This window comes from Capra hircus, chromosome 9 (assembly GCF_001704415.2).
Source record: "Capra hircus breed San Clemente chromosome 9, ASM170441v1, whole genome shotgun sequence".
Lineage (NCBI taxonomy): Eukaryota > Metazoa > Chordata > Mammalia > Artiodactyla > Bovidae > Capra > Capra hircus.
The window spans coordinates 90,902,967-90,915,187 of NC_030816.1; the positions used below are offsets into that span (position 1 = coordinate 90,902,967).

The 12,221-nt window shown below is 56.7% G+C and overlaps 1 protein-coding gene across 1 annotated transcript in view; it reads right to left on the reverse strand.

Annotated features, from left to right (window-relative positions):
- WDR27 (WD repeat domain 27) overlaps positions 1-12,221 on the reverse strand; it is a 175,578-nt gene that overhangs the window by 130,019 nt on the left and 33,338 nt on the right. The window contains exons 14-18 of the mRNA XM_018053525.1: positions 11,795-11,884; positions 8,943-9,037; positions 7,545-7,634; positions 2,488-2,609; positions 1,397-1,530 (exon numbers count right to left, since the gene is read on the reverse strand). Coding sequence (XP_017909014.1) covers positions 1,397-1,530; positions 2,488-2,609; positions 7,545-7,634; positions 8,943-9,037; positions 11,795-11,884 — 531 coding nt within the window. The remainder of the gene's footprint in view (positions 1-1,396; positions 1,531-2,487; positions 2,610-7,544; positions 7,635-8,942; positions 9,038-11,794; positions 11,885-12,221) is intronic.

Genomic DNA, 12,221 nt, shown 5'->3' on the forward strand with positions numbered 1-12,221 from the left:
GGTCAGAGGTGAGGGAAGTGGGAGGGGGCCAAGACAAGAGGCAAACAGCTTGTCCGTGAGACCAGCCCCACCCAACACCCAGGGTGTTCCTGGGTCCCTGAGGCATGCAGGCCTAAACAAGTCTCCCTTTCATCTTGCCGTGAGAAACACAGATGTGATGCCTGGAGCTACAGCAGCCACCTTGTTCTGCAGAGTGACAAAAGTGGGACAGAGCCACCCAGAAGCGGGTGGTGGGCAGGACCTGATGGAAAGACCAACATCACGGTGTGAACACAGTGAGCAGCTGGTCAGCTACAGGCAGGGAACTGGCTGATGGGCCCCCACTCTGCAGGACGCAGGACAGGGGAGCCTGCGGGCACCGCCTTCAGAGCAGTGCGAGCCCACCACCACGCTGCTGGGTGCCACCATGCTGCTGGGCACCACCACGCTGCCGGGCACCACACGCGCCCCCTGAGGGGAGGCCAGAGCAGGGAGTCCAGAAATGCCCACCCGGCCCACCAGGCCCACCGCCAGATGCGTGCAGGGAAGCTCAGGGCAGCCCCACTGGAACAAGCGAGGTGTCTGTATGTGGGAACCAGGAAGAGCTGTGGCAGCCTCCTGTCACCCGACACATCCCAACAGGTAAACCCACAGGGAGCGGCCGTGCTTGTGAGCATGGTGGTGATCAAAGGTGTGTCACACATGAACCGCCCACCAAGCTGCACAGACACCCGGGTGAGCAGCAGCTAGAGACCAGGGTGGGCGCGGGCACGTGAGTCTCGGGAGGTGGCAGAGGGGCGGGGCTCAGAGGGGAGGCCTCTGGTCCTCTCTGCAGGCTTCATTTTCTTAAACGGTTTGAAAACAAAGACAGCCAAGCATTAGTGTCTGCCAAGTCAGGTGTGCCCCGGCACACGTCTAGCAGGCCACACACACGCACATCTGTGGATGTGTCTGCGACGCTCCACGCACGTGTGCTCACTCAGTCATATCAGCCCCTTTCCAGCCCCATGGACTGTAGCCCACCAGGCTCCTCTGTCCATGGAATCTTCCAGGCAAGAATACTGGAGTGGGTAGCTGTGTCCTTCTCCAGGGAATCTTCCCAACCCATGGATGGAATTCCTGTCTCCTGCCTTGGCAGGTTGATTCTTGACCATTGCAACCACCTCAACTTACTATAAACGGTAATAATCTCACATACAAAACGTGTTAATCTTGTTGCTGAACTAGGGCAGTGGCCCCCTTTCCTGAGTCCCGGACACTGGTGAGTTCCCCGAGGGCCAGGCCTGGCCCCCAGGGAAGCTCCACATGCAGAGAAGGGGCTTCCGATCACAGGAGGGTGTGATGACACCTTGGACCCCGTTACTTTACACCCGACGCGCGGTTGAGACACAGCGTCCCCAACCACAGGGGGCACTACCTTCGTAAGTCGTCCTTGCTGGTGTCGATGTGATGCTTGAGCAGCTGGACCTCGGGGCCCGAGGAAGACAAGATAAACGCGTCCATGTAATAGAACTGTGCCGACTGGACAGGCTTAGGGAACGTGTCTGTGCCCTGCAGTGGGAATCAGCCATCATCACTAGTAAATAAGTGCCAGTAAAAACTCTCCTGCTATGAATATGAGACCCTCTCATCCTAACACAAACATCCACTTATTCTAAACGTGCAGAATGCCTCCTGGTAGAACCAACGTACAACCTTCGGTGCCTCTTCCTGACTCTGTAAACGATGCTACGTAATTAAAATTCTACTGTAGTGACTGTTTGGAATTCCAGCCATTTAAAAACTCTAAAAGGAAAGAACACTGAAACCCGGCAGGACACATATTGAAGCCAGAGCTCTCCATGTTTTAAACCTGGTTCTGAGGCGTCTGCTCCTCCGATGACATGGCCCAGCCCGTGCAGGGTGCAGAAGTCAACAGGACTCTGGGCCCCAAAGCCAACCCCCTCTCCCCTCGGCCTTGCCTGCCATCCTGGGTGTGACCAGCCTTCCTCGAGCAGCGCCCAGGACTCAAGTCTCCTTTCACGAGACTCACAGGATGGGTGCGAGCAGCGTCCTCGAACCCGCTTCCTGCCAGCGAGGAGCCTGGTGACTTAGAGCCGTGTCACCTGTCCCCTCCCTGTCTTCCTGACTCCCTTCCCTTGTCTCCAAACAGTCTCCTATGAAATCACTAAAGTAAGGCATTTTTCTCCCCAAAACACATCTCCCCCACATAGCGCCCTGGGAGCGTTATTATGGCCTCCACTACAGAATCACACTTACTTTCTATTTAAATCACTCCCATATTTCACTGCTGTTCCGCCATTTTCAGACCACGCAACTGTCAGGCGTATGCAACTGTATGTGCACACGTGTGTGCACGCATGTGCTGCGCGTGCTTGCGTGTCACGTGTCCATGTGCACACGCCGCGCTGCCCGCCTGCCCCTGCCCCCTGGGTGGGGCCGGGGACTGCGCAGGAGAAGCTGGGCAGGGCCCCCGACCGCCCGCCATCTGCGCCAGGGCCCCGTTACCAGACGCAGCGCCAGCTCCGGGCCGCGCACCGACCACACCCGCAGCGTCCCGTCCTGGGAGGCGGACAGCACCCAGCGGCCATCGTGGCTCCAGCACACGCTGCCCACCGCCCCGTCGTGACCTGAGGGCAGAGAGGAAGAGCGCGCCTTGAGCCCCCCAGGGCAGCAGAGCCGCCGCGTCCAGAGGGGAGTGACCCCGGCAGCGTCTCCCAGCCAAGCGCCCCAGCGAGCCGACGCCCTCGCTTCGTTTAGAGGCCAAACACAGTTTGTGGAGAAGGTGTTAGCCGACAACGCTGGCCGACGGTTACAGTGTCTGAGCAATTAGACGTGCAGATAACGGACCGCTTATCACTTGGCCCGTCCTCTCCCTTCCCTGGGAATAAGCGGGTGCTCAGGAAGGGAGAGGAAACGCTGCCCAGATCAGGGGGTTACACCAGGGGCAAGACCACAGCCGCTCGTGCGGGGTCCCCGGCCCCTGCTGACCCGGCACCTGCTGCCTGGCTGGTCCGCTCGGTCCCAATGAAGCGTCAGGACCCGCTGTGGATTCTGTCTTGGCCCCTCCGACTCCCCCATCCACCAGCCAGCCCTGCCCTCTCCGACTGGCATCAGCCATCTCCGCCTCTGAACCCACACACAACCTAATTTTTGGACCCACTTTGCCCTCACAACTCCTTAGAAAGGCCATCACGGCCGGGAAGCAACCTTGGAATCACCCAGGACTGCCCCCACGGCCACTGGGAAGCAGAGGAGCCCCTGCCGGGAAGGGTTCTCAGAGGTGGACATGTGGAGCTTGGGAAGAGAAAACTGCGGTCCTGTGAGAGGAGATTCAGAACCAAGAGGGCCGGGCCGGGCTGTCGCGGGCCACGGTGTGCGCACGCAGACGGGAAAACCAGCGACGCCTCTCGCTGAGCAAGGCTGCACCTCTGAGCCCTGCGCTGCCCTGGGCGGGCTCCACACGCCACCCCTGGGCCCGCAATCCAGCGTCTCGGACTTCCCACGTCGGACGCTTTGTGACAAACTGCAGAGAAAGAACAGCCGACGAGGGGACAGTCTTGTCTCTGCGAGCTCACCCCAGACGTCCGCGCGCACCCTGGGCTCAGCGTGTGAACCACACTCGGGAACCTGAGATTGGACAGAGAGGTGTAGCATCACCGCATCACCCCGGTCAGAGAGCCCACAGGAAGAAGGAGGGACACCATCCTGGGAGGATGGACAAGTGTAAACACGACCCTGAGGAAACGGAGAGCCAGGACCAACCGAGTGGAGAAACACCAGAAAGGGCTTTGCTGCCCTCTGCTGCAGGCTCCCGGGAGCTCCTGCGGAGCCAGAGCCGGGCCCGCGTGGATGGGCGGGAGCTGGACACACCGAGCTCCAGACGCACCAGCTCAAGCCTCAAACGAGGCTGCTCGGGCCACCACCTCCCCATCGTGGCCAGAGGCCTCGAGGCCACGTGAGGCAGATTCAGCGGGGCTCCCTTGCCTGGCCCACAGCCGAGCGGACCCGTGCCTCCGGTCCCCGCACACCCTCATCCCTAACGAGCACCGCCCCTCTCTGGTAGCAGATGGGTCAGGAGGCTGCTCGCTCCCGCCCGAGGGTCAGGACAGACCGCGACTCCCAGTGACCACAGGGCCCCAACGGGACCTTCTCCTCCAAGCTCCGCCCTGGACACCGGAAGCTCCAGGACCCCGAGGCCTGTGCAGACACTGGCCTCAGGGTGAGCACAGAGACCCCAGGCCCTGCTGAGCCACGTGCCCTCCCAGGGACCCCGCCAGGCTCCGCTTTCCTCAGTGTCCTCTCCCCACAGCCACGGTGGACGGCTCCCACCACTGATGGCTAAAGCCCCAGGACTGGGCAGCAGGGATGCGCTCGAGAGCAGAGCGGCAGGACACACCCCCGACCCAGCGCCCCAGGACCACAACCCTGACCCTAGCAACCCCCAGGACACACACCCCCCCGACCCAGCGCCCCAGGACCACAACCCTGACCCTAGCAACCCCCAGGACACACACCCCCCGACCCAGCGCCCCAGGACCACAACCCTGACCCAGCCCCCCAGGACACACACCCCCCCGACCCAGCACCCCAGGACACACACCCTGACCCAGCCCCCTAGGACACACACCCCCCGACCCAGCGCCCCAGGACCACAACCCTGACCCAGCACCCTAGGACCACAGGGACAGAAAACACAACCCTGACCCAGCCCCCTAGGACACACACCCCCCCGACCCAGCGCCCCAGGACCACAACCCTGACCCAGCCCCCCAGGACACACACCCCCCCGACCCAGCACCCCAGGACACACACCCTGACCCAGCCCCCTAGGACACACACCCCCGACCCAGCGGCCCAGGACCACAACCCTGACCCTAGCAACCCCCAGGACACACACCCCCCCGACCCAGCACCCCAGGACACACACCCTGACCCAGCCCCCTAGGACACACCCCCCCGACCCAGCGCCCCAGGACCACAACCCTGACCCTAGCAACCCCCAGGACACACACCCCCCCGACCCAGCGCCCCAGGACCACAACCCTGACCCTAGCAACCCCCAGGACACACCCCCCCGACCCAGTGCCCCAGGACCACAACCCTGACCCTAGCAACCCCCAGGACACAGCCCCCCGACCCAGCGCCCCAGGACCACAACCCTGACCCTAGCAACCCCCAGGACACACACCCCCCCGACCCAGCACCCCAGGACACACACCCTGACCCTAGCCCCCTAGGACACACACCCCCCCGACCCAGCACCCCAGGACCACAACCCTGACCCAGCCCCCTAGGACACACACCCCCCGACCCAGCGCCCCAGGACCACAACCCTGACCCAGCCCCCCAGGACACACACCCCCCGACCCAGCACCCCAGGACACACACCCTGACCCAGCCCCCTAGGACACACACCCCCGACCCAGCGCCCCAGGACCACAACCCTGACCCTAGCAACCCCCAGGACACACACCCCCCCGACCCAGCGCCCCAGGACCACAACCCTGACCCAGCCCCCTAGGACACACACCCCCCGACCCAGCGCCCCAGGACCACAACCCTGACCCAGCCCCCTAGGACACACACCCCCGACCCAGCGCCCCAGGACCACAACCCTGACCCTAGCCCCCTAGGACACACACCCCCCCGACCCAGCACCCCAGGACACACACCCTGACCCAGCCCCCTAGGACACACACCCCCCGACCCAGCGCCCCAGGACCACAACCCTGACCCAGCACCCTAGGACCACAGGGACAGAAAACACAACCCTGACCCAGAGCCCCAGAGGACACACCCCCCCCGACCCAGCCCCCCAGGACACACAACCCCGACCCCAGCCACTGCCAGCACTCACAACCCTGACCCAGCCCTCCCCAGGACACTCAACCCTGACCCCAGCCCCCCCGCAGGTCACACAACCCTGACCCAGCCCTCCCCGGCACAGGACACACAACCCTGACCCAGCCCTCCCCCCAGGACACACAACCCAGACCCTAGCCCCACCCCAGGACCATAGGGGCAGTGATGGGGGTCGGGAGCCAGGCTGCAGGCGCCTACCAACAGGAAGGACCCTGGAGGGGGGCCAGTGGGCAGCCCTCAGACAGACGCAGAACTCGAGAGACAGCAGCAGGGGTTCCAGGCTCAGTGCCATCCCGTCATAGGACTGCGTGTGTCTACAGCTCCACCGTACTCCATGAAATCTTAATCAGTCTGACCTTCTGAAGTCACTGACCCCAGGGTTTAGCTGTTACGCCCCTTGCCCTCCACCCGGCATGAGGGGGTGGTCCTCCCGGGCCGCACTCACACCCGTCCAGCTGCCCCCAGCAGCCCGCCCGGAGCCAGGTGCGCCCTCCCGGGAGCATTGTCACCGGGCCCCCGGCGTCCCTGGACTAGACAGCCACGTTGCACGGGAAACACTCTCAGGTCTAAAGCGTGAGCGCAGATGCTGCCAGCGAATGACACCCCACTGGGCGGTCACACGGGGATGGTCACCCCTGGGTGGACACCCCGTGGTCATCACACCGGGATGGTCACCCCTGGGTGGGCACCCCGTGGTCATCACACCGGGATGGTCACCCCTGGGTGGGCACCCCGTGGTCATCACACCGGGATGGTCACCCCTGGGTGGGCACCCCGTGGTCATCACACTGGGCTGCACCACCAGCTTGTGCTCTCAGAAGCAGAGACCTCCCAGATGGGTTTTACCCGAGCACCGCGGGGCCCCTTCCACGAACGCGCCTCCAGGTCTGGCCCCACAAGTGCTGCTGCCCCTGCTTGGCGCAGCAGGGTTCGGCGCAATCTGGTCATTCTTTGCCCCAGTCAGCCACAGCGCCAGTCTGTTCTTGTTTGAAGGGAACAAGCGTGGCGCTTGCCGATTGACAACGGGACCATAACGAGGCTGAATCTGTGCCCCAGAGGACTGAAAAGGCCCCCCTGAAGCCACACCCACAGGGCAAACAGGGACCGTGAGCTCATCCAATGGAGCAGCAGCTGAGGGAGGCGCATCAGAAACCCTCCACCGGTCACCACGCTCACTGAGCAAGCTCACCCTGTAAGCACCCGACAGATAACGCCTCTGACATACGGGTCGCTATAGTTACAGGAATGTGGAATCAGCTGTGTGTAGCCAGCCAAGCCTGTTGGGACCACTGACCCTAAAACGAGGCCTGTGCAGGTGTCCGACAGTTGACCTCCCGACATCAGGGGGCCCAGAACGCCACCATCGCCTCATGGCTTTTGAACGTACACCCCGCAAAGCAGCATGCACCCCTGAGTTGTCCGTGCAGCAGACAACTGCCCCACCCTGTCCCCACCTCCCATCCTGTCCCCTGCACCGAAGACCACCCTGCTCCTGGGCCCCGCAAGTGCCCGGCCCTGCCTTGGGGAGCAGGCCTGAGCTCTGCGCTCCCCGCTCCTCGCTGGGCTGCCTTGTGTAAACCCTTCCTCTGCTGCAAACCTCGGCATCTCAGCATTTGCCTCAGTGTCTGGCCAAAGGACCTGACCTGGTAGCAAGAGAAAAACACTCACGAATCCACATTAACTGAAATTCTCCGTCTTACCTGACAAAACAGCAGGCGTCCCAGTAAGATCAGCATCGCAGACCAGGAACAAGTGGTTGGCCGAGCCACAGGCCAGCCGCTGTCCATCTCCTGCTCGAAACAGTGAGAGAAGGCCTCATAGAGCATAGCTCAGAGGCGCCACGCTCGCAACAGGTGAAATCACAGAATTTTTCAGTTAGCCTGACGCTCGTTTTCTCAGGCAGTGAGGAAACCTGAAACAGGAACTACGTTTCCTCAGCCCTCAGTCGCTGGGCGTGCGGGGCCCACCGGGGGCTCATGTCACGCCCAGCTTCTTCTACGGACAGGAGCCAAGGGCTAGGGCTGAGGGGCCTGCCCAGGACGTGGGGCTGGTCAGAGGCAGCACCAGGATCTGAGCCTGAACCTGCTGGGAAGCCCCGAACAGCCGGCCCCCAGCCGCCCACGCCTCCTCCTAGGGACACGTTTGCCTCAGCCATTCCGTCTAAACACTGCCCTAAAGTAAGGCATAGTAAGTTACACGTGTCCCCCGTGATATTCAACCTTGAGGGCCCTACGTTTGTGGTCACATGCTTGGTAAGCATATCACGTATCACACAAATATTTACTGATAATACTACATATCCAATTTCCCAAAATTATTCAAAAAATTCTTTGGCAGGCTGGAATTCTATGAAAAAAACACAAAAGGAAGTCAGTAACCTTTCGGATTTGGGCAGACGGCTGCTTTGGGCAGACGGCTGGTCAAACACTCAAGGAGGTGGGGGTGGAGGGTGGTGCACAGACAGACCCTGGACTTGGGCAAAGGCATATTCTCACCTGTAAGCAAATCTGGAAACCAGAAATGATGTTTAACTCTGAAAAGAGCTTAAATGGTGGAGCTACCTGGATGAGAGCTGCCTCCTGACTTCTCTGAGTTCCCAGAAAGGAAGTAAAAGTGTTTGGATGCCCTTGAGAGGGAGTGGTTGCCAGGAGCCGAGTGTGCCTGGGGGGAGGCTCTACCCACTGAAGACCAGGTCTTCAGCTGAAGACCAGCTCCACCCACTGAAGAAGGAGACCAGGTCTCCAGGGGGCAGAGGAGGCTCTTCTGTAGCCTCTCTTTTGATGAACCAGCCTCTGTATGCAGGCCTCCTGCCAGGCTCCCTTGGGGCTCATGGAGGAGATGGCCACGTGCTCAGAGCACAGACCTGGAACAGCTTATAACCAAACCAGAGTTCCTGCTGCCAGAAGCTTCAGGGCATGCGTGGACGCCCTGGGCTAATCCTAGGGACAGTCCAGGGGAAGCAAGCTTTGATTTTAATCTAGACTCAAACAATGTCATGTGACTTCAAATAACCAAGATTTTTAAAATCTGTTTTAAATGGAACAACGGGCAAAACAAGAAGCTTGCAGTGGAGCAGAGCTCTGGCTGGGGCTGCATACCTGAATACTGAACACAGAGCAGGGCCTGGCCGCGGGCCACGGCCAGCTGCCGGCTCAGCTCGCTGGGCGCAGGGCTCTCCAAAGGGCACTCCTTGCTTCAGGGAAGACCAGAGGAAACAGCTGAGGCAGTCCAAAGCAACATTAGAGATAAAAATACACTAGAAACGGGGTGAGAGTCTCCCTGTCTACATATACAGTTTCATTCCATAACGTTTATAGATGTATATAAGTGTCTATGCATATGTGTATATATACACACATATAAACGCTTACATCCAGAACCATGAAATAGCATGTATATGCTGCCTACAGGAGACTCGCTTCAGAGCTAAAGACATACACAGACTGAAAATGAGGGGATAGAAAGACATATTTCATGAAAATGGAAATAAGACAGTTAGCAGCAATACTCAAATCAGACATAACAGACTGTTTATTAAAAAATAAACAATGACATTATATAATGATAAAGGGATCAATACAAGAAGATATTATACTCATCAACATACATGAACTCTATAAAACAGCACCTAAATATATAAAGCAAATATCAACAGACATAAAGGGAGAAATTGACGACACAATGACAGTAGGGGGCTCCACCACCTCACTGACATCAGAGGACAAGGCATCCAGACAGAAAATCAATAAGGAAGCATGTTTTAAATGACACAATAGACCAGCTGGACTTAACAGATACCTATAGGACATTCCTCATCCAAAAACAGCAGAATACACATCCTTTTCAAGTACACGTGGAACACTCTCCAGGACAGATCATACGCTGGGCTACGGAACAAGTCTCGACAAGACACAGAGGACAGCAATTACATCAAGCACTTTTTCTAAACAAAACATTCTGAAACTGGAAATCGATCACAGGAAGAAAAATGTGGAAAGAACAGACACATGGAGACTGAACAAGCGGCTAAAACCAAATGGGTCAATGACTAAAGCGAAGAAAAGAGCAGGAAACACCTCGAGACAAAGCAAAACGGAAACAGCACTTTCCAGAAGCTCATGGCTGCAGCAGAATGAGCCTCAAAGGGGAGCTTCCGGGCGCCACAGGCCCTCCTCAAGAAGCAAGAAAAACCTCGAGCAAGCAATCTAATCCTCCACCTAAAGGAACCAGAAACGGAAGGATAAGCAGACCCCAAGTCAGCAAAAGAGAGGAAGCAACAAAGGTCAGAGAGGAGAAACAGAGAGACCAAAGGGCAACCGAAAAGGTCAGCAAAGCAAGAGCTGCTTTCTGAAAAGGCAAAACGACCCTGACAGAGCTGTAGCCAGGCTATCGAGAAGAGAAGAGAGAGGCCCAAATAAACAAGACGCGAAAGGGGAGAGCTGAGAGCCAGTCCCACTGGGGCAGAAAACGTCGCTAGAGAGCACTGTGAGCAGTTACACGCCAATGACCGCGACCACCTGGAAGAGACGGGTGGACTTCTGCAATCACGCAGCCTTCCAAAACTAAATCAGGAAGAAATCACAACCTGAACAGATGGATCACCAGTAGCGAAATTTTATTAGTGATTTAAAAACTCCTAGCAAACAAAAAGTCCAGAACTGAACAACGTCATGGGGGAATTCTACCAAACACATAAAGAAGAGCTAATCCCTATCCTTCTCAAGCTATTACAAAAACTTGACGAGAGGAAACACTCCCAATTTACCTGTAACACCACCTTTACCCTGATACCCAAACCAGACAAAGATGCTACAAAAAAATTATAGGCCAATATCATTGATGAATATAGATGCAAAAGTCCTCAACAAAATATCACAAATTTGAATTTAACAATGTGTATAAAGGATCATACATGACAAACTGGGATTCATTCCAGAGACGCAAAGATGGTTCAACACGCACAAATTAATGTGATACACCACATTTTAAAAAGAGATGATAAAAACAACAGTCATCTCAACAGACACATAAGAAGCATTTGACAAAATTCAACATCCTTTATGATAAAGAAAAAAAAATTTTAACTCCCTGGAAAAACCACCACAGGAAATCCAAGCCCTGCAGAGCCCAGGGCTGCATTCCAAACTCGACCATGGATGCTTGAGAGGGTCTGACGGGGCGTGAGGGCATCTGCTGGAGACGCCTACTCAGTAGCAACGACCTGCTGACGTGGGAACAGCAGACGGGGCAGGAAGAGGACCAGAAATGCGACTGAACGTGGCAAGTCAGGCCCAGCAGCGACTTGCGAGCCAGCGACAGCAGGCGCAGCTGTGACGCTCACGGGAATGAGCAGCCGCTCGAGTGCCACAGCCCACCGTCTCTGCGTAGATGGCGTCACCTCTGACAGCAGAACTGGGGGCCCCGCAGGCCCCCAAACACCTTCCTGTCCAGAGAAACGGACCCAGGGAATCTGCAGAACTCGTCCAGCATCATGGGACACGGGGACAGGTGTAGACGCAGAGCCGGGCAGCTAGCCCTGGTCTGAGGGCCGCTGGGTAAAGGAAGCCTTTCCGAGCCAACGAGCCCATCGCAGGCCACCCAGAATGGCACCAAGCACCATGCCTACTCAGACTTCCTGCCCAATGACGACCTCAGACGCTTAGAATAACCACTAGCTATGATGCTCTCCGAAATGACACTTAGAACAAAAATTTAATGTTTCTAAATAGTTAAGGAGGTAAAAACAGCAGCAGGTCTGAAAAATGATTAATATGATTTAAATTTACCTAAAAGAACAGACACATACAAAAATAATATATACATATGTGTGTGTGTATGTGTGCATACTTACACATAGGTGCTTAGAAGGTCTTATCTCTGTTTGAAAAAAATCAATTAAACTGTCTAAAGAGTTCCTCCAAATTATTTCGAATTTACTTGGGATACAAACTAGGTCACATACCACCCGTAATTGCTCTTGCTTCTTGAAGCTCTTTTACCATCATTTTTGAAGCTAGTCTTTGGTGAAAACATAGTTGTACTGTGGAAAGAACTCCATGTCATTCAAAGATTAAAAATTCTAAGCTTAAGAGACCTACTTCGCAGTGAAAAAGTAAACATAAATTCATAAATGCTTCCCATATCCCAAGTTAGTAATAAACTGAACATTTAATCACTTTAATTTTGACAGCTATTCCTCTAATTCTATAACCATATCAGCTATTTCACTAATGGGGACATAAGTGTATTTGTGTTTTAAAATTCTGGAGAACACTGTGCTATTTTCCTACAAGTTTTTGGTTCCTAGACAAAAACTAAGATAATCACTTTGCGGCCAGGCATGCAGGGCAACTCCACATCTCGGCTCCAGGTCTGGA